Source organism: Musca vetustissima, unplaced genomic scaffold (genome assembly GCF_032173495.1).
Source record: "Musca vetustissima isolate MV318-11 ecotype Yass unplaced genomic scaffold, APGP_CSIRO_Mvet_v1 utg12465, whole genome shotgun sequence".
Lineage (NCBI taxonomy): Eukaryota > Metazoa > Arthropoda > Insecta > Diptera > Muscidae > Musca > Musca vetustissima.
Genome location: NW_026876202.1, coordinates 138,035 through 158,094, shown reverse-complemented (window position 1 = coordinate 158,094; position 20,060 = coordinate 138,035). Strand labels below are relative to the sequence as shown.

General features: G+C 38.3%; 7 protein-coding genes across 7 annotated transcripts; 4 read left to right on the top strand and 3 right to left on the bottom strand.

Annotated features, from left to right (window-relative positions):
- Positions 1–566: 566 nt before the first annotated feature.
- Positions 567–1,319, top strand: LOC133338744 (uncharacterized). Its single transcript, XM_061546867.1, has 2 exons — positions 567–916; positions 986–1,319. Exons 1-2 carry the CDS (start codon positions 567–569, stop codon positions 1,317–1,319), a joined length of 684 nt encoding a protein of 227 aa, XP_061402851.1.
- An 897-nt stretch (positions 1,320–2,216) lies between these two features.
- On the bottom strand, positions 2,217–3,189 carry LOC133338743 (translin-associated protein X). Its single transcript, XM_061546866.1, has 2 exons — positions 2,477–3,189; positions 2,217–2,403 (listed from the first exon to the last, which is right to left on the bottom strand). Exons 1-2 carry the CDS (start codon positions 3,187–3,189, stop codon positions 2,217–2,219), a joined length of 900 nt encoding a protein of 299 aa, XP_061402850.1.
- A 1,642-nt stretch (positions 3,190–4,831) lies between these two features.
- LOC133338742 (aprataxin and PNK-like factor) lies at positions 4,832–5,892 on the top strand. Its single transcript, XM_061546865.1, has 3 exons — positions 4,832–4,897; positions 5,576–5,742; positions 5,783–5,892. The coding sequence occupies exons 1-3, from the start codon at positions 4,833–4,835 to the stop codon at positions 5,890–5,892; spliced, it is 342 nt and encodes a 113-aa protein (XP_061402849.1). The 5' UTR covers position 4,832.
- Positions 5,893–6,476: 584 nt separating this feature from the next.
- Positions 6,477–10,095, bottom strand: LOC133338741 (DNA polymerase subunit gamma-1, mitochondrial). Its single transcript, XM_061546864.1, has 3 exons — positions 9,938–10,095; positions 7,196–9,820; positions 6,477–7,131 (listed from the first exon to the last, which is right to left on the bottom strand). Exons 1-3 carry the CDS (start codon positions 10,093–10,095, stop codon positions 6,477–6,479), a joined length of 3,438 nt encoding a protein of 1,145 aa, XP_061402848.1.
- Positions 10,096–10,565: 470 nt separating this feature from the next.
- Positions 10,566–12,733, top strand: LOC133338740 (general transcription factor 3C polypeptide 5). The gene is made up of 8 exons (XM_061546863.1): positions 10,566–10,670; positions 10,740–10,941; positions 11,010–11,127; positions 11,262–11,523; positions 11,586–11,813; positions 11,874–12,002; positions 12,334–12,546; positions 12,608–12,733. The coding sequence occupies exons 1-8, from the start codon at positions 10,566–10,568 to the stop codon at positions 12,731–12,733; spliced, it is 1,383 nt and encodes a 460-aa protein (XP_061402847.1).
- A 298-nt stretch (positions 12,734–13,031) lies between these two features.
- On the bottom strand, positions 13,032–15,664 carry LOC133338729 (asparagine--tRNA ligase, cytoplasmic). Its single transcript, XM_061546852.1, has 5 exons — positions 15,631–15,664; positions 14,908–15,482; positions 14,553–14,845; positions 13,509–13,887; positions 13,032–13,434 (listed from the first exon to the last, which is right to left on the bottom strand). The coding sequence occupies exons 1-5, from the start codon at positions 15,662–15,664 to the stop codon at positions 13,039–13,041; spliced, it is 1,677 nt and encodes a 558-aa protein (XP_061402836.1). The 3' UTR covers positions 13,032–13,038.
- A 1,149-nt stretch (positions 15,665–16,813) lies between these two features.
- LOC133338730 (pre-mRNA-splicing factor ATP-dependent RNA helicase DHX16) lies at positions 16,814–20,060 on the top strand. The gene is made up of 5 exons (XM_061546853.1): positions 16,814–17,160; positions 17,222–17,675; positions 18,031–18,247; positions 18,303–19,335; positions 19,402–20,060. The coding sequence occupies exons 1-5, from the start codon at positions 16,814–16,816 to the stop codon at positions 20,027–20,029; spliced, it is 2,679 nt and encodes an 892-aa protein (XP_061402837.1). The 3' UTR covers positions 20,030–20,060.

Sequence of the window (20,060 nt, the reverse complement as noted above, 5' to 3'; positions counted from 1 at the left end):
TTTATGGATTTTTATATAAAAAATTTTGACTATTTTTATATCAAAAAATCAACAATTTCTCGGTAAATAGCAAATAAAATATAAATAAATATATTAGTCCGTCAAAAATTATTAATCCTTCATGAAACCAACGCATTTGAATTTGTTTACTCGGCGCCGTTGTAAGAAATGTGTTTGACAGCCAGTATGAACTAGTTCCGATTCATTCATTGGGATTGGTTCACCTTATTTAACAAATAACAATTACAAAGCGAGAATTAACAGATTTCGAAGAATCTACAATTTAAGACACTAAATTAAATAAATATCAAATAAAATATAAATAAAAAATCTGTACGCCTTCAATTATTATTATACCTTCATGAAAACAATGCCTTTGATTTTTTTAACGGCGCCGTTGTGAGAAATTACTTTGACAGCCAGTATGAAAAAGTTCCGATTCATTCAATGGGATTGGTTCATATTATTTATGAAAATAACAACAACTGCAAGGCGGGAATTATTAAACAGATTTCAAAGGATTTTAATTTAATATATAGATTTAAATATATATTTTCTTCCCAAAAATGTCCCACGCCAGAAAACCCCAGTTGGAGACTGCGGAAAAAGTTGAAGAGAATTTTGTTAAATATCAAAACTATGGAGAAAATGCGCGTCAAGAATATGAAAAACTATATACGGAAATGTGGAATGGCCTTAAGGATGAACACCTTGAACCCATTGCCAAGATACTAATGGAAAGGGATAAAATCGTTTTGAAACATCGTGAACAAATTGTACAAAGTGTTCGAAATAATTTGCAAAAACAAATGATTAATACTTTGAATAATTTTTGGCAAAATGCTGGTGTATCGGAGGCGTTGATTTCCCTGGAAATGTGTAAAGAGAAATTTAAATCGTACGAGGGTTGTAAATGGTAAATAGTAGAATATATTTTAATTTATTATTTCAAAAATGTATCTAATATTTTTTCTCTCTTTTCCAGGAATATGGATTCCAAAACCCCCTCGGAACGTACCCTACCCATTCGTATGCAATTCAAGGAGAAACGTTTACGTTATCTGCAGGCCCAGTTGAAATATCAAGAAACTCAATTGCAGCAGGTGATGCAAGAAAATAAGTCGCTGCGTCAACAACTGCACGAGGTGAAACAACAGCGCGTATATTTGCTGGAACTTATCGGGGAATATCGCAAAAAATTTGCCGTGACTCAACCGGAAATATTGCGTTTACAAATGGAATTGTTGGGTGAGCCGTTGCCGCTGGATGATGGTGATGGCAATGAAGAGAATATTGAACCGAATAGAATGAATGAATAAAATTATAAAAAAAAAATGTTCGAAATTTTAATTGTGTGTTGTTGTAATCATCTTTAAAACATAAAATATATTTATTCTTTAGGCGAAGTCTATTTTATACCAAATTTTTTAACCCTAGGCGTGGTCTATTTTATACCAAATTTTTTAACCCTAGGCGTGGTCTATTTTATACCAAATTTTTTAACCCTAGACGTGGTCTATTTTATACCAAATTTTTTAACCATAGGCGTGCTCTATTTTATACCCAATTTTTTAACCATAGGCGTGCTCTATTTTATACCAATTTTTTTAACCCTAGGCGTGGTCTATTTTATAGAATTTTTTTTAGCCCTAGGCGTGGTCTATTTTATAGCAATTTTTTAGCCATATGCGTGGTCTATTTTATAGCAATTTTTTTAGCCCTAGGCGTGGTCTATTTTATAGCAATTTTTTTAGCCCTAGGCGTGGTCTATTTTATAGCAATTTTTTTAGCCCTAGGCGTGGTCTATTTTATAGCAATTTTTTTAGCCCTAGGCGTGGTCTATTTTATAGCAATTTTTTTAGCCCTACTAGGCGTGGTCTATTTTATAGCAATTTTTTTAGCCCTAGGCGTGGTCTATTTTATAGCAATTTTTTTAGCCCTAGGCGTGGTCTATTTTATAGCAATTTTTTTAGCCCTAGGCGTGGTCTATTTTATAGCAATTTTTTTAGCCCTAGGCGTGGTCTATTTTATAGCAATTTTTAACACTAGGCGTAAAATCAGTTTATTAAAAAATAATTTAAAATTTATTTCAATTTTGTTTAACAAAAACGCAGTTCCTCTGCGTAACTTAAAAAAAAAAAAAACAAAATTCAATTCAAAATATTATTACAAATTCTATAAATCTAAAATTATGGACTTCAAACTACCCTGTAGGTCTAGAAAAATCCCTCATCAATATCATCAGCAATCGATTTACTATCGAACATGGCACCCCATTTGGCTGCCTCGCCACCTCGGACCTTGACATTATAGCAAACATTTTCGGCCTTCAGGACACTCTGGCGCATAGTGTAGATCTTGCGTGATAGCTCACGGCAACGATGGACATTTAAACTAATGTAACTGCATGTAAACAAATAAATTTATACCTTCAATAGCATTTCGAATATTTTCCCAAAACCCGATCCCAACTTACCCAGTAAAAAACTTTTGCAATGCCTTACAGCAGGCCATGGTGGTGTCGGTTTCACCACTACACAAGGAATTAATGCAACGGCGCATAAGTTCACCGGTAAGATCCGATACACCCAAAATATATTCATTGGGATCCACAAAGAACATGGTTGAAGCCTTGCTGCTGGTAGTGATTTCCTCCTCATCCTTAACTTCTTTTTCTTCAGAGGCAGGATATGTCATTTTCTTTTGCAAGGCATTCCAATCGCTCATTTCTCCACCCTCATCTCCTCCTGCACCCTCACTATCATTTTCCACATACTTAATGTATTCCATAAAGGTATAGGCCTCAATGAATTCCTGCAGCCCTGGAGAATATGCACCACGAAATTGATATGGATCATGGCCATGTAATTCCTCGGCAATGGCTTTAAAATTGCAGGCAATCACCTTTTCCAAACGTGTTCGAGCCTCTTCCAACACCTTTTGTTTATTATTCTTCCTCACATCTATGGAATGCAGGAGAAAAATAATCCTCTTCGATTCAATGGTAATGTCACGACTCATCTTGACGATACGTTCATAGCGATCATGTTTGGCATCCAATTCAATGGCATACGATTGGAATGCTTTCAGTACGGGATTATTTTCATCGATGATGATGGGTCGTTGGTCCTTTTTGTGGTTGTTGTAATTATTTTTCTTATACTGTTGGCGGCCAGTGTGTCCCGGCATTTTTGAGGTGCTATACTTTTTGCGGTACTTAATTGGGGGTCTTGCGGTCAATTATTGATGGGGAATCCAAACAAAACAAATCATGAAGAGATGACAAATCAGCGATGTTATGTTGTTATCGATAATTTGTCAATGGACTGTGATTCAATTATTACTTTGGAACAAAATGGAATGGAACAAGTGGGCTATTTCATTGGATTTTTAAAAAAAGATTTTTCAAGGAATCCTTAACCGCAATGTGCTTAGGTTTTTAAATCATAGGCGTGGAGTATTTTACGCCATTTTTTAAACCTAGGGTTAAAAAAATTAGTTATATTTTACCAATTGTTTAACCCCAGGCGTGGACTACTTTATATCAATTTTTTTAACCCTAGGCTTGGACTATTTTGTATAAATTTTTTAACAACGGAGGATGCCGGTAGAATTCAAACGAATTTTCCTAGGATCCACAGCTTCATAGAAGCGAATTATTCAAACAATTGTTTTCAAAGGTTCCGCAGGCTCAGTAGGCCTGGATTTTTAAAAAATAATGTTTCAGGGTTCTGCAACTTCATAGACGTGGACTTTAAATCGATTTTACGAAGTTTCTGCAACTTCATAGACGTGGACGTTAAATTGATCTTTTTAAAGGTGGATTATTAAAGCCGAAGTTTTCAAGGTTCCGCAGCCTCAAGAGGTGTGGATTTTCTCCATTATTCCGTAGCCTCTATAGGCGTGGATTGCTACAGACAGATTTTTCCAAGGTTCCGCAGCCTCAATAGACCTGGATTTTTTTAAATATTATTTTCCAAGGTTCCACAGACTCAATAGACGTGAATTTTTTAAATATTATTTTTACAAGAATACCTATTGGCCTTCAGGAAGAACTCCTGGCTTTCTATAGGAAGACATTCTCGCCTTCAATAAGAATGCTTTTGGTCTTCAATAAAAAGGCCTTCTGGTTTTCTATAAGTAGATCTTCTGGCCGTCTATAGGAAAACATTCTCGCCTTCAATAAAAGGACCTTCTTGCCTTCAATAAGAAAACCTTCTGGCAAGAAGAAGACCTTCTATAATAAAATTTTCTGGCTTTCTATACTTTCGGCCTTGTACAAGAAGACCTGGAGGTCCTTGATGTCTTTTTTTTATAAAAAAGGTCTTTTGGGCATCTTTATAGGAAGACCATGAGATCTTCTTTGAGAACCCCGTCTGGTATTTTTATAAGGAGAACTTCTGGCCTTCTAAAAAAATCTTCTGGCCCTTTAAAAAAAAACCTTCTGGCCCTCTAAAAAAGACCTTCTGGCCTTTTATAAAAATACTTTCTGGCCTTCTATAAGAAAACTTTCTATGAGAACTTCTTCTGCACTTCAATAAGAAAAACATCAGGCCTTCTCTAAGAAGAACTTATGGCATTCCAAAAATAGTCCTATTGTTCTTTTATATAAAAATACATACTGGTCTTCTACAAAAGTTCATTTACAATGAAAGGACGATTTTAGAATATTCGGGAAAAGACCGAAGTTAATTTCATCAACAGAACAGCTGTTATTTTTTTTTCGATAACCAAGTCTAAATGACCCTCAGTGGATTAATTTTGCTAACCGATTTTTGCTTATTGGTAAACAAACCTCCGTTTATAGGACAGTATCCGCAAAAAAAGAAAATATGGGTGAATCGAGTACACAGGCAGCCCCAAGGCCCTCCTGTGAATATGGACAGGAATGTTACAGGTAATACAGTGAATACAAAGTGAAGTATGGAACATCAAAAATAGATCCTCTAATTAGTAAAAGATACAAAACAGATATTCTGCGGGACACTGTTGGGAATTACTTTCACAATGAGAAAGGAGAATTGTCCCTAAATTCGGGGAAGGTAGCTTGAGTGTGAACATTAAACATCATAACAAAAGTTCTGCTATATCGGGTCACTGCTAGGAATTTCATCACAATGAGAAAGGAGAATTGCCTCCAAATTCGGAGAAGGTAGCGAATACTTGCGTGTGACCATTAAGCATCATCGGTCCATAGCAAACCAAATTCCGATACACTTTAAGCGATATCTTTTGCCGGAATATCCAAAGTACGAAATAGATCTAATACCGAACTCTATAAAACTACCTCCAAGGTGTATCTTGAAATTGTTTATTAGGATATCTATGTTAGTCAGTTGAAGTGGTACCTTGTGGTCCAAGACCATCATCCGAACCATCCAATTTTAAGTTGGCCAGTTGAAGAGATACCTTGTGGCCATATTTCACCGTAATCCATAAACCAATAGAGATAGATGTTTAAACATAGCATTATTTTGAATGACTTTTTGAAGGGAGTTACTTAGTCCTCCAAGAACCCTCAAATACCCCATCTATTGTTCCGGATTTTTCTCATTATGTTCTCTTATAATTTCAGAACAAATCCCAATCATCGTGTGGAAAAGGCCCATCCCGGTGATGCCGATTATCAAGTGCCACGAATGCCCTCACCCGTAGAGGGTGCCCCAAAATGTAAATATGGTCGTCGATGTTATAGAAAAAATGCCGAACATTTTCGTAACTTTAGACATCCGCGACCAGTTGGTAAGTTCTGGAAAAATTAATGAATTACATTTTTTTCTAGCCAGGACAAGCGATCAATATATGGATGATGATGAGGAAGAAGAAAGTGAAGTTGATCCATTTGATGATTCAAGTGGTTCGGATTATGTACCAAGTGAAGAGTATGATTAGAGATGTATGCCTGTATATTTAGGTTTTAAGTTTATTATTTATAAAAAAATTATAGAAGTAGGATATAACTGTAAAAAGAGACTTAAAACTAATAGCTGCCCAGGGTTGCATTTGAAGATATTCCCGATTTTTTTGAAACCAAAATAAAAAACAAAATCGTTAATAAATTCGATTTTAAAATGAAATTTCAAGTACCCATACCATTGAACTGGATGTGTTATTTTAAGCTTGAGAGAATACTTTCTGTCCTATAAGAAAACATTCTGGCCTTCTATGAGAACTTCTGTCTTTCTATAAGAATACATTCTGAACTTCTATAAGAATACCTTCTGGCCTTCCTTAAAAATTATGTCTGGCCTTCTGAATTTCTATAAAAATACCTTTTGATCTCTATAAAAATTGTCTTTAAAAAATCCACACCGCAGGCCTTGATGATCTATAAAAAAAATTCATTAAAAAATCCACCCTCAGGCCTTTTTTATTTCTGTTTATTTAAATTTTCGGTCCTTAAATTTTATATTCAAACTAAAAAAACAACAACAATAAAAAAATATATTTTATTCTTATCCCCTCCTCTCCTTGTTTCATTTTATCCACTGCCATTTGGTCAAATCATTACCACCCGCCTTTTTAATCGCCTCATAAATATTCAAACTCTCACCGGGCGGAATATCATAACCCATTTTCAAACCATGTGGATTTGAGGGTGTCACACAATCCATCGAACATTCTTTACGCAATGCCGTATCCACTTCGACGGATGAGAAAAATGCCACCGACATGGGAAGATCCTGCAGGCCCAAACGTGAGGAACAAAATGCCCGTGTCAATAAATTTGTGATATGCATTGTCAGGGCCGCTTGATAGGCACATTTCTCTTCCACCAAATAACGACATTCATCATGGAAGCTAAGGCAAAATCGGGCCTTATCGCCTAATAACCATCTCATCGAAACCAACATCAGATGTAAAAAATCCACCGCCCCACTTTGAACCACCCAATTGATGCGGGTGGGTAGAAAACGATTTTCATCGGAGGTACTGGTGCCCGAGGTCTCTAAGGCACGACTTAGACGTCCACCCAAAAATGGGGTTATGGGTTCCTCGCCACTGGCAATCTCTTCCAAACGATTGAACATGGCACTCTCGGTACCACCCTCCCAGCGGGCCTTTTCAAACATTTCATCGACGGCTCGATTATTGGAGGAGGCCAATTTCAAAGCATCATAACCGGTATATCTAAGAAATAAATAAAAACTCTTTTAATTTCTTCCCTAAAAAAATCGCTTAGTATGACCCTTACCTGCGATTGTCAAACTCCTCCTGAAACTCTTTTTTCAAACGATACGACTTTTTGCCTTTGGTAATGCTAAACATTTTCATGGCCTTAGAACGGGCCTCTGTAGCCGAAAAGGTGGGATTAAATTGCTTTAATAATCCTTCCGCAAAATTTTGCCCTGCACCATAAATCCGCGCATAATTAATGACCTTGGCATGATCTCTTGAAATACCCACAGCCTTGGCAGTTATGGAATGCATATCACTGCCCTTGGACTTGGTACCACTAAGGGTCATCCAACCCAAAGGGGTGGCACCATGTATACCATAGGCATAGGCATCACCCAGCACCGAGGCAATCCACAATTCCTGGGAATCCACATCGGCACCCACAATTTTGTAATTTGGTGGAGCCTGGACCATGGCCCTTAGCTCTGAGCCAATGCGTTCCGCCTGGGAATTTGAGGCTGTCATCCAGGTGGGCTCCATAGCACGTCTCGTGAGGGTGCCACAGGTTACCACCTGGGGACAAATAGCTCCAAATTCATAATTTTGATTTTTCAAACTGCTCGGCATCTCCTCTGGGCTTAGCCACACCACCAATTGACCAATAATACGATCCCGATTATTTCTCCAGTACGACATCATGCGTGCTATTTTAATAATACGTCCCGCCACACTGCTCTCACCACTCTCAGCACTGGTTAGGACATTTTCGGAAAATTTATTAAGGAAATCTCGGGACAAAGGGTTGCCCACCCTCAGGCTTTTGCCATTTTTGTGCGGCAGTTTCAGAAAGAAGCAACAATTATCCAATATTTGATTACACCACACACCGGAACCCTTGTATATACCCTCTGTATGATTTTTCTTTGGCGATTTGCTGTAGAATTCCCGCTTTCCCAACTTCGCATCCAATTCTCGGTTGAGATTAGCAAAGGCATATTCACTTTCCTCTTCGGAGGCATAATGGCGGGCAAAATCGGGTATGGGACACATCTTGGCAAGCTGTTCAATTGGTACCCTGACTTTTTGATCTTGCGACTCTCCCTCATTTTGTTCTGGATGCTGTGTGGTAAAGGGTACCAAAAATCCCCAACCATGTTCCCGGGTATAATGCAGGGGATAACCTTCCCAGCATAGAGATAACAATTTTGGAGCGATTTGCATTCCGGTACTGATTTCAGTTGGCCCTGGCCGCCAATCGTCATCATCATCCCCCTCTAGGGGAGGTTTTGTACACAATTTACGATACCAGGCAGGATAACCGGGTAGTAAAGGCCTTCGGCTTGGCAGCTGAGATTTCATATCATATAAATATTGGAATTTTCGATACAGCCGCTTTTCCTCCTCCGTCAAGTTTGTATCGAGGATGGGATCCTCATTTTGCATTTTCTCCTTTTGTTTCTTGGTGGCTGGCTTTTTCATTTTAAATTCCTGCGTTGACCAATCCTCATCCCACAGCCATAAATTCTTTTTATACTGCTGCCGCTCCATTAGGCTACAGGCCTCATCCGCTCGACTGGCCAAATGATATTTAGCTTCGATACTTAGATCCTCATAGGCCAAATCCGACTCATTAATATAACGTAACCAATTTTTATTGACCGGTAAATATGCGGAACCCATTTCAAGCATACCCGCCAAGGTGACAGGATGTGGAAAACGCTCCTCAAATAAGGGATACAATTTTTGTAAAATACGATGGGTAGCTGCCACATCATTCGAACAATAGGACATCAAAGCTTGGAAATCCTCGCGTACATCCTGCAGGGTACCCTCCACGAACACATTACGTTCTTCTTTATTTATGGCCTCACCACCACAATATAAACGATGAACCTCAGCCAGGCTATTCAGCGAACTTTGACTCAGCCATTCCAAATCCTCGGGGGCGGGTTCTTTTTTCGATTTCATCAAAGCCCTTTGATAGCTGGTCACACCACTGACACACACATGCAAAGACATGGTATCCAAAAATCTTACTTTGGTGTCTTCTAAGAGATACTGTTCCCTTAATCGTGCCCTATCATATGACACGTTATGGCCCACCACAATTTTTGGCCCTTGACGACCCAAGGGTATCAATTCTTCGGTGGTGTGATGGGGTATTTTTTGCCTGACATTCATCTGGGTTTCTTGGGCCGCCAAACGTGGACTTACCCAAGAATACCAATGTTTGGCACTAACCGCAGTGGCCAAAGTGGGCATGGGTCCTTCGGACATACAGACTTCCACATCGAAAACTAAACCATCTTCTAGGGGGTGTTCTATGGAACGTGCATCGCCTGTACCAGGGTCATATATTGTCCATCCCTCCTGTAATGACCATTTTTCGGGTTTTCTTGGTAGTGTTGGTATGGAGAGGAGAGGTTGCAGCAGGTCTTTATAAGGTTTCACCTGTTCCCGACCAATTTCCATAAAATGTTCTTCAATATTCCGACCCTTAAGTGGTGGTAATTTTAAATCAACATCTTCCAAGGCTTCAGTACTCTCGATATCAATACCATGTCGTTGCAAATCTTGGCGTATTAATGCCGATTTTGTGTGAGGGATATTTGAGGCTTCATCCCTTTGGGAATTAGGAAATATTTGTTGGTGTAAGGTACGGGGTAACATTTGAATTTTGACCACATTTTCATAATATTCGCTGGTACTCGGTTGTGGTGGATTTTTCAAAATATTTGGTTCAGGTCCAGTTGTTGTTGTCGCAGTTCTTGGAGAAAATTTCACTGTGGGAGGGGTGCCACTGCCTTTACTTGATTGCTTGGGTTCCGTTTCTTCATTTATTGTAGGCTTTGTTGCTGTTCTGTTTTCCTCAGTTCTTGTTGGTTCCACTTTCTTATTGCTCCGAAATATTTTAATGGTTGTGCGGGGATAAATCTCTTTAGTCGCAATTTTGGAATAAAAACGATAGGAACTCATGCTTAAGCCTCGAGGAGTACCCCAAACTACGAACTGCCGGTTGCCCTGATGTTTGTTTAGAATTTGGAATCAAAACAGAACGTGTTTTTCTTAAAAAAAATAACAGCTGTTTTTTGTAAAGGGTTAATAGGGTGCTCTAGGCCGAAAAAGAACTAATGGATAGAAAACCAAAATTTTTGGATAAAAACGATTGAAACTTATACTTATGGAAAGGAGTAAAGTTGTATCCAATGGCGGGCCCACAGGTTCACTGGTTCTTTATTTAAAATACACCATAGAATTTTCTGAAAAGCATCAGCTCATTTGCAAGTACAAATAGGGGGCACTAGATCGAAATAAAAGCATTGGTCAATCTCATTGATTTCCTTGATGGCTTCCGGCATAAACTGAAGGAATGCTTGATCAAAACAAAACAGAAATAAACAAAATCCATTAACATATTTAAAAAATCGGAAAAATTGTATTAAAAAATGGCCCGGGAGTTAACTGAATATGAGCTGATTGAATACCCGGGTATGGTTAAGAATACCGATAAAATAATAACCACACTGGGTGGTCTGACAAAAGTCTCACAGGTGAGAAGAATTTGAACACGAAGTATTCCCAAAAAAAGAGGTAACCAATCATCTATCCATCTCTTCCAGGCCCTGGGTGGTGAGAGTAAACGTTTGGAGTTACGTTTTCATCCCGATAATCCCTTCAATAAACCCCTAAGTGGCGATGTGGGTAAACGTGCCGGCCTTCTACTGTCCATTAAGGTACGGCGCTCAAAGCGTAATCCGAATAAGCCACCACAATTTGTTATAAAAATTCTGGGCTATACAACAAAAAGTTTTACATTTGAATGTAAGTAAGGCAGGGGGTGGGACAATGGGAAATATTATGAAATAAAAATTTTACTCTAATTCTTACAGCCTTGTGTGATTTCCAGTATTTACCATTTGCCCCGGATCCCAAGGAATCAACGGGAGAGTTGAAAATGGTATTGGATTCAATTGTGCCACGTTCGGTTATCGATTTGGATTATTATAAGTGAGTAGGACCCCAAAAAAAATGTGTTTAAAAATCCACACCTTGTGGAGGACCCTTAAAAATTATTTAAAAAATTCACGCCTAGAAGAAATATTCTCTAAAAAATCGAAATGAAATTTTGATATTTCTTTCAGTCGCCAAGATGTCCCCGTCATATCCCTGCCCACAATATTTGCCCGCATGGACACAGTACACACCGCCATGTTCCGCGGTGACTTTTCCAAAGAGGATGGCATGCATGAAACATTGGGGGTTCTTACAAAATCCAGCTATGAGGGTAGAGATATTGTGGCCTTCAATATGGTTGATAGTTTCCCCACCCGGCCAGATCCACAAATTGTCAAAAAGATGAAAGTGAAATACGTTTCCGATGAGCAACTGGAGAGAGTTAAAAAGGTGAGATGAGGATCCACTTCCATATTCCCAAATATATTTAAATAAAATTTGAATTTTTTCAGTTATTTGAAGAATGTCCAATATGGACGCGGATAGCTCTGCTCTATGAATCCGGTGTTACCCCAGATAAATTGAAATGTATTATACCCTCTTTGGCGTATTATTTTTCAACGGGTCCATGGCGTACCCTATATGTACGCTATGGCTATGATCCACGTAAATATTTCAATTCCCGGTATTATCAAACATTCGATTTCCGGCTGAGATTTCGTTCGGGTGTATCGGAATTTGTGAGTATGAAAATGAAATTAAAATAAAAAAATTGTATATTCTTAAGTTGATCCTTATAGGTCACCGATCGCAAGACGACAATTAAAAAACGTCTTGAAAATTATGAAATGAATACCCTGGTCCAGGACATTAATTATCCCTATTTTGATGAGCATAAATTGCCAAGGTCAAGGCAATGTATTATGAGGGTGAGTTCAACGCGTTGTACAGTTGTCGAAAAAATTATTTTCGAAATCCACGCCTTGTATAGGTGTCGAAAAAAATTATTTTCGAAATCCACGCCTTGTATATGTGTCGAAAAAAAAAATATTTTCGAAATCCACGCCTTATATAGGTATCGAAAAAAATTATTTTCGAAATCCACGCCTTGTATAGTATTTAAAAAATGTAGGCCTTATATAGGTCTGGAAAATAAAATTATTTAAAAATGTTAGCTTATATAGGTCTGGAAAAAAATTATTTAAACAAATTTCCGACTTGTAGAGATCAATTAAAAAATGGCTGATTTTTTATTTCCAGTACTGTGACATTCGCATGCCCAAGATCCAGGAAATGTTGGAAAAAATTCCCTCACCCATGGCCGGGGCAATGTGTAACGAACGTTCCGGCTGGCTGCCCCAAGGCTTTGACAATCAGGTACGACAAATTGTTAGCAATGCCATAAAGGAACTCCTAAAGAATCATTATCGCAAGGAACAAATATTGGCCGAGGTGGATTCATATGAAAATGAGGTAAGCGGATTTTTTTTTGAAGGACCTAAATTCGATATTCTAAAAAATTGGTTTTCAACAGGATCAAGATGATGCCGAAGATGAGGAATATGATGAGACAGAGGAAAACTATATAAACGATGAAAATTTGGAGGAGATCTTGGACAATATACAAATGGAACAGGATGAAAATCCGAAAACAACATGAATTTAAAATTTGAGAAATAAATGATGGAGGTCTTGAAGAGAACATTGGACAAAATACAAAAAAAATTTTGAGTTCTTGGATTGTTGTGAAATTTCTTTATTTTCCGTATAAGCTTATTTTTGTGTAAGCACATTTATGCCTTGAAGAAGTGTTAGATCTTTTTTCTATTATTACGGTATTTGTTGCTTGCAACTTTCACCTAATTTTTTTATTATTTTCTATTAACCAATTTTGTATAAATGCTGCTTTCATTTCATTTTTTTAATAATTAGTATCTGTAGAGCTCTGAGTGTGCGCGTGGGCATTTAAGGCTTGCATCTGTCCAAGAAACGTGGATACAAGCATACCTCACGAATGTGATAACGGTTGAGCAGCCAACACAACAAACGTTCCAAACCCAAACCATAACCACCATGTGGTTGGGCACCATAGATACGTTGATCTGTGTACCAGTAATAGGGTTTAGGATCGATACCCTCACGTTCATAGCCCTTCAACAATTCCTCATTGTTGTAAATCCTCATGGAGCCACCAACAATTTCACCCACATTTGGCAGCAAAACATCAACACTTTCTGTCAGCTCGGAATCCTCGGCACAGGGTTGCATATAGAAGGATTTAATGTTTTTGGGGAAACGGCACAACATAATGGGTTCATTAATTGTGTCGGTCATTTTACGTTCAGGAGCTTCGGGAATGTCCTAATTAAAACCAAAACAAAAAAAAACTATCTTTAGAGGATATACAGAAAAAAATGTTTAAATCTTCTACCAACCTCTCCAAATTCATAGAAACTACCATCATCCTTGGTGACATTGTTCTCCTTCAGCCACTTGATGGCATCAGCATAGTTCATGCGACGGAATGGCTTAGTGGGTGGTTTGAACTCGGGATTTAATTCATGTACAATATGACCCCATGGTGATTTCATAACACGATCCACAACATCACATACCAAATCCTCAAGACGATCGAGTAGTTCATCGAAGGTAATGAAGGGACATTCGGCTTCAATGTGTGTATATTCAGCCAAATGGCGACGTGTACGACTCTGTTCGGCACGATAACTTTGAGCAATACAGAAGACATCGCCGAGGGCGGGTAGGCAGGTCTCCAAATATAATTGGGAACTTTGGGTAAGATAGGCTTCCTCGCTGGAAAAATACATCAATTATTAAAAAATATTTTTTTTGGGGGATTTTTTTTTTAACAAAATGTTTTTTGGAGACTTCTATAATATTTTTGGAGACTTCTATACAGTGAATCTAATGGTGGATTTTGTAAAAAATAGAGGTTTATTTTTAGAAAAAATATGGTGGAGACTTCTGTAGAGATTTAAAAAAAATATTTTTTGGAGACTTCAACAAAGGTGAATTTTTTAAAAAAATATTTTTTTGGAGACTTCTGTAGTTGTAGACTTTTAAAAATATAATTTCTGGAGAGGTGGATATTTAAAAAAAATATTTTTTGGAGATTCTGTAGTTTTAAAAAAAAAAAATTTGGAGACTTCTAAAAGGCTGGATGTGGCTTTTATACCAGGCGTAAATTATTTTAAAAAATAGTTTTGAGGAGCTAAACACGCCTTGGATTTATTAAAAAAAATATTTTTGAGGATCTGAACAAGGCGTGGATTTTGTAAAAAAAATATTTTTAAGGCTCTACAGTGGGCCTTCTACGAATAGAAGACCTTCTGAAGGTCTCCTGTACATTGAAGACCTTCTGAAGGCCTCCTGTGGACTTAAGTCCTTTCACATGCCTTCTATAGGTAGAGTGCCAGTTTTTCTTTGCTTCCGACTTCCTTTGATAAATAATATCTTACCTAAAGTATTGCAATTTGAACAGCGTTGAACCACCTTCAACTTGTGTCTGCACCAGAGTTGGTGGTGTTACCTCACAGTAGCCACGATCCAAATAATGGCTACGGAAGGCCTGCATAACAACGGAACGCATTTTCAATATCTTTGAAGTGTTCTCACCACGAATCATAATGTGGCGATTATCCAATTGAACATCTGGATGGGCTTCTTCGTTGAGAATGCTTTCGGCACCGCCAGCGGGAGCCAAGCCAATCAATTCCCAATAGTCGACATCCAATTCATGGCCACCAGGAGCCTATGATAAAGAATAGGATTATTATTTTTTGAAGGCAAACATAAATCATTTTTACTACCCACCGATTTGCCTTCGGGTACTGGCTTCAGGGTACCAAACAATTGTACCGATGATTCCGTGGTCAATGTCAAACCATTGTAGCACTGACACAGGCGGTCAGTGAGTACACACTGCAGGAAACCGGTACCATCACGCAATGTAATGAACATCAAACCTTTACCCTGACGCCTGAGACGATGTACCCAACCATAGATTTTGACACGTTTTCCACGATTGTTGCCGCCCTCGAAAATGCGGATTTTCTCAGCCTTGGCCCATGAGGGATCTTCGGCAATGACAATTTTCTTGGCCTCTTCCAAGTTTTTATCACGTTTCTCGGCGTCTTCCGCCTCACGCTTCTCCTTATCGGCACTTTTGTAATTTTCACGTACCCAAATTTTTTGGATTTTCTTCAATTGGGATTTGGCAGCAACTTCGTATTTTTCAACAGCTTCGGGATCCTTGCTGTCGACATAGATCACGGGGAATGGTTCCTTGCCAGCATGACGCATAGCTTGTAAAATTGTTTTGTAGGGTTTCGATTCGGAGCCATCACCCGATTCGTCGCATCCTGTCTTTTCGGAAGTATAAATTGCTCCTGAAATGATTTACATATATACACACATATATATTATATTTCTTTTTTGCACATATTGATTTTGCCGACTGCCACCTCAACAACGTGTAGAAGGTCTTGCAAAGTATTGCACATGCCGGATTATGATTGTTTTTATGAGAATACTTACCTAATGTCAAATTGGCCATTTCTTCAGCAGGCATTTTGTTTATTTTTTTAATTTTCTTTCAATTCCGAACTATTTATTTATAATTAACTCAGATCCGTCTAAATTGCATCAGCGTGTTCCACACAAATGGGTCTGAAAACGATGAATAACACCGACAACGACGTTGTGAAACCGCGTATGGAAGTAGTTGAAGGCCAGCGTGTCGTATGACAGAAGCTAGCTGACAGTTGTCAAAGCGTATTGGAAGTCTATTTAAAAAAAAAAAAAATAAAAACGGCGCCTTGTTTGGGACCCAAAAAAAATTTTTTTTAATAATCGACACCTTGTGAGGGACCCTTTAATAATGTTTTTAATAATCCACGTCTTGTGTTGGACCCTTAAATAATATTTTTAATAATCCACGTCTTGTGTGGGACACTTAAATCATATTTTTAATAATCCACGCCTTGTGGAGAACCCTTAAATAATATTTTTAATAATCCACGCCTTGTGGAGAACCCTTAAATAATATTTTTAATAATCCACGCCTTGTGTGGGACCCTTAAATAATATTTTTAATAACCCACGCCTTGTGAGGGACCCTTAAATAATATTTTTTAATAATCCACGCCTTGTGAGGGACCCTTAAATAATATTTTTTAATAATCCACGCCTTGTGAGGGACCCTTAAATAATATTTTTTAATAATCCACGCCTTGTGAGGGACCCTTAAATAATATTTTTTAATAATCCACGCCTTGTGAGGGACCCTTAAATAATATCTTTAATAATACACGCCTTGTTTGGGACCATTAAATAACATTTTTATAATCCACGTCTTGTGTGGGACGCTTAAATAATGTTTTTAATAATCCACGCCTTGTGGAGAACCCTTAAATTTTTTTTTAATTATCCACGCCTTATGTTGGACCTTAAATAATATTTTTTTAAAAAATCCACATCTTTAAAAGTCCCCAGAAATATTTTTATTTAAAATCCTACGCCTATAGAAGTCCGCAAACAGTATTCTTTAAATTTACACTCTTCAATTATGCCGTATGTCGCCCACCATCACTTCGACTACACAACAATCGATAACTTGTGTTATCGGTTTTTGTTTTGATTTGCCGGCCATCTCCATACAACGTTTATACATTTGTTGCTGATTTTTTTGTTTTGGAATAGAAGTCCTCCCACAGAAATCATGTCCCGTAATAATAGGAAACGGGATGCCCAGAGCAGTAGTTCCGAGGAATTGGACAGTGAGGAAGAATCTCGCCTAAGAGATATCAAGGAAAGAGATGAATTTGCTGAACGTCTCAAGAAACGAGATGAGGAGAGGACAAGGAAAATTATGGAAGCCTCCTCCAGTAGGAAGGCAATTGAGGAGGCTGCCAAACGATTGAAATTGGAGCTGGAGGATAGGGATAAAATATTGCCCAAATTGCGTATAGAATCACGTAGGAAATATTTGGAGAAACGTAAAGAGGATAAGGTGGCGGAATTGGAGGCAGATATTTTGGATGATGAGTATCTGTTTGAGGAATCGGTGTAAGTGTTAAAAATTTGTATCTAAACTCCCCCAAAATTACTGATTTTCCCTCCCTTCCAGTCTCACCGAAAAGGAGAAACAGGAACGTGAATACAAAAAACAATTGCTGACCATCGCCAAGGAACATGAAAAGGCCCGTGAACTGGAACGCATACAGAGATATCATATGCCCAGAGATTTGAAAAAGGGTGAAAAGGAAGAATATGTCGAGGTTGATGAAAATGAGAAAATGCCCCACTCGGAGCAAAAGAAATGGGAGGCAGAACAATTGGCATCAGCCCGTTTTCAATTTGGTGCCAAAGATGCCAAGGCTCAGGAGGAATATGAACTGTTACTGGATGATCAAATTGATTTTATCCAAGCCCTGACTATGGATGGTTCGAAGGATAAATCATCGAAAGAGCCAGAATTATCGGAGGCAGAAAGAAAACGTATGACCATCGAAGAGACAAAGAAATCATTGCCCGTATATCCGTTTAAGGAGGATTTGATAGCCGCTATAAGGGAACACCAGGTAAAAAGGAAATAAAATGGAATGATTTCTTGGAGACTTCTATGGAAATATTTTGAAAAAATCCGCACCTTGCGTAGGTCCACGCCTTGAAAAATATTTTCAAAAAATCCACGCCTGAAAAAAATATTTTTAAAAAATCCACTCCTTGAAAAAATATTTAAAAAAAATCCACTCCTTGAAAAAATATTTTTAAAAAATCCAGGCCTGAAAAAAAATATTTTTAAAAAATCCACTCCTTGAAAAAATATGTTTTAAAAAATCCACGCATTGAACAAATAATTTTAAAAAATCCACTCTTTGAGAAAATATTTTTAAAAAAATCCACGCCTGAAAAAATATTTTCTTTTATTTCCAGATCCTAATTATCGAAGGTGAAACTGGTTCGGGTAAAACAACACAAATCCCCCAGTATCTGGTGGAGGCAGGTTTCACGGAGGACAAAAAGAAAATTGGCTGTACCCAGCCACGTCGTGTGGCTGCCATGTCTGTGGCGGCACGTGTGGCCGAAGAAATGGGAGTGAAACTGGGCAATGAGGTGGGCTACAGTATACGTTTCGAAGACTGTACCTCAGGTAAGGTCAGATTAAGAGGAAGCTATACAAAAATATTAATATTATTTAATTTCAGAACGCACAATCCTCAAATACATGACTGATGGTACCTTACACAGAGAATTTTTATCCGAACCAGATTTAGGCTCCTACAGTGTCATGATTATCGATGAGGCCCATGAACGTACATTGCACACAGATATTTTGTTTGGCCTGGTCAAGGATATTGCCAGATTTCGTACGGATTTAAAATTACTTATTTCCAGTGCCACCCTGGATGCTGAGAAGTTTTCACAATTCTTTGATGATGCCCCGATATTTCGTATACCCGGCCGTAGATATCCTGTAGATATTTTCTATACAAAAGCCCCCGAAGCAGATTACATTGATGCCTGTTGTGTATCGGTGCTGCAGATTCATGCCACCCAGCCTTTGGGTGATATTTTGGTTTTCCTAACGGGTCAAGATGAAATTGAAACATGTCAAGAGGTATTGGCGGATCGTGTCAAACGTTTGGGTTCGAAAATTAAAGAGTTGATTATTATACCCGTTTATGCCAATTTACCCAGTGATATGCAGGCGAAGATTTTTGAACCCACACCACCGAATGCACGAAAAGTCATCTTGGCCACAAACATTGCCGAAACTTCACTGACAATTGATAACATCATTTATGTCATTGATCCAGGTTTTTGTAAACAAAATAATTTCAATTCCCGTACCGGAATGGAATCTCTTATGGTTGTACCGATTTCAAAGGCATCGGCAAATCAGAGAGCAGGTCGAGCAGGGCGTACAGCACCGGGTAAATGTTTTAGGTTATATACAGCCTGGGCGTATAAACATGAATTGGAAGATAATACCGTGCCGGAAATACAGCGTATCAATTTGGGTAATGCAGTGCTGATGTTGAAGGCCTTGGGCATAAATGATCTGATACATTTTGATTTTTTGGATCCACCGCCTCACGAGACATTGGTATTGGCCCTGGAACAGTTGTATGCCTTGGGGGCATTAAATCATCATGGGGAACTGACAAAGCTGGGTAGGAGAATGGCCGAATTCCCTGTGGATCCCATGATGGGGAAAATGTTATTGGCCAGTGAAAAGTAAGAAAGGGAGGTTTCCGATCTATATGTAAAACTAATATTTTTTCTTCTTCCCCTCCTTTGCAGATACAAATGTTCCGAGGAACTCGTCTCCATCGCCGCCATGCTCTCGGTGAACAGTGCAATTTTCTATCGGCCCAAAGATAAAATCATACACGCCGATACGGCTAGGAAAAATTTCAATCATGTGCATGGTGATCACTTGAGTCTCATGCAGGTCTATAATCAATGGGTCGAAACGGACTACAGTACCCAATGGTGTTATGAAAATTTCATACAATATCGTTCGATGAAAAGGGCACGAGATGTCCGCGAACAATTAGTGGGACTTATGCAGCGCGTTGAAATTGATATGGTCTCTTGTCTGCCGGAAACAACAAATATTCGAAAAGCGATTACAGCGGGATATTTTTATCATGTGGCGCGACTATCGAAGGGTGGAAATTATAAAACAATTAAACACAATCAAACGGTCATGATACATCCAAATTCATCGCTATTTGAGGAATTACCACGATGGGTGCTCTATCATGAATTGGTATTCACGACCAAGGAATATATGCGTCAGGTTATTGAAATTGAGAGTAAATGGTTGCTGGAGGTGGCACCACATTATTATAAGGCTAAAGAACTGGAAGATTCAACAAATAAAAAAATGCCAAAGGTCCAGGGGAGGGCAACAATGACCGAATGAAAACATTTAAAAAAATATTGTTTTTATTTTT

Excerpts from the sequence above, each read along its gene's own strand:
- LOC133338730 (XM_061546853.1), top strand. The coding sequence starts at position 16,814 with ATGTCCCGTAATAATAGGAAACGGGATGCCCAGAGCAGTAGTTCCGAG. Across the intron at positions 17,676-18,030 it reads CCGCTATAAGGGAACACCAG|ATCCTAATTATCGAAGGTGA; the intron begins GTAAAAAGGAAA and ends TTTTATTTCCAG. Across the intron at positions 19,336-19,401 it reads ATGTTATTGGCCAGTGAAAA|ATACAAATGTTCCGAGGAAC; the intron begins GTAAGAAAGGGA and ends CCTCCTTTGCAG.
- LOC133338729 (XM_061546852.1), bottom strand. The coding sequence starts at position 15,664 with ATGCCTGCTGAAGAAATGGCCAATTTGACATTAG. Across the intron at positions 13,888-14,552 it reads TTCAAATTGCAATACTTTAG|CGAGGAAGCCTATCTTACCC; the intron begins GTAAGATATTAT and ends GTATTTTTCCAG. Across the intron at positions 13,435-13,508 it reads GTTTCTATGAATTTGGAGAG|GACATTCCCGAAGCTCCTGA; the intron begins GTTGGTAGAAGA and ends GGTTTTAATTAG.
- LOC133338741 (XM_061546864.1), bottom strand. The coding sequence starts at position 10,095 with ATGAGTTCCTATCGTTTTTATTCCAAAATTGCGACTAAAGAGATTTAT. Across the intron at positions 9,821-9,937 it reads AATGAAGAAACGGAACCCAA|CGAATATTATGAAAATGTGG; the intron begins GCAATCAAGTAA and ends ACCGAGTACCAG. Across the intron at positions 7,132-7,195 it reads GAGGAGTTTGACAATCGCAG|ATATACCGGTTATGATGCTT; the intron begins GTAAGGGTCATA and ends TTTATTTCTTAG.
- LOC133338744 (XM_061546867.1), top strand. The coding sequence starts at position 567 with ATGTCCCACGCCAGAAAACCCCAGTTGGAGACTGCGGAAAAAGTTGAA. Across the intron at positions 917-985 it reads TCGTACGAGGGTTGTAAATG|GAATATGGATTCCAAAACCC; the intron begins GTAAATAGTAGA and ends TCTCTTTTCCAG.
- LOC133338743 (XM_061546866.1), bottom strand. The coding sequence starts at position 3,189 with ATGCCGGGACACACTGGCCGCCAACAGTATAAGAAAAATAATTACAAC. Across the intron at positions 2,404-2,476 it reads TTGCAAAAGTTTTTTACTGG|TTACATTAGTTTAAATGTCC; the intron begins GTAAGTTGGGAT and ends GTTTACATGCAG.
- LOC133338742 (XM_061546865.1), top strand. The coding sequence starts at position 4,833 with ATGGGTGAATCGAGTACACAGGCAGCCCCAAGGCCCTCCTGTGAATAT. Across the intron at positions 4,898-5,575 it reads TATGGACAGGAATGTTACAG|AACAAATCCCAATCATCGTG; the intron begins GTAATACAGTGA and ends TTATAATTTCAG. Across the intron at positions 5,743-5,782 it reads TAGACATCCGCGACCAGTTG|CCAGGACAAGCGATCAATAT; the intron begins GTAAGTTCTGGA and ends ATTTTTTTCTAG.
- LOC133338740 (XM_061546863.1), top strand. The coding sequence starts at position 10,566 with ATGGCCCGGGAGTTAACTGAATATGAGCTGATTGAATACCCGGGTATG. Across the intron at positions 11,128-11,261 it reads ATCGATTTGGATTATTATAA|TCGCCAAGATGTCCCCGTCA; the intron begins GTGAGTAGGACC and ends TATTTCTTTCAG. Across the intron at positions 12,003-12,333 it reads CAAGGCAATGTATTATGAGG|TACTGTGACATTCGCATGCC; the intron begins GTGAGTTCAACG and ends TTTTATTTCCAG.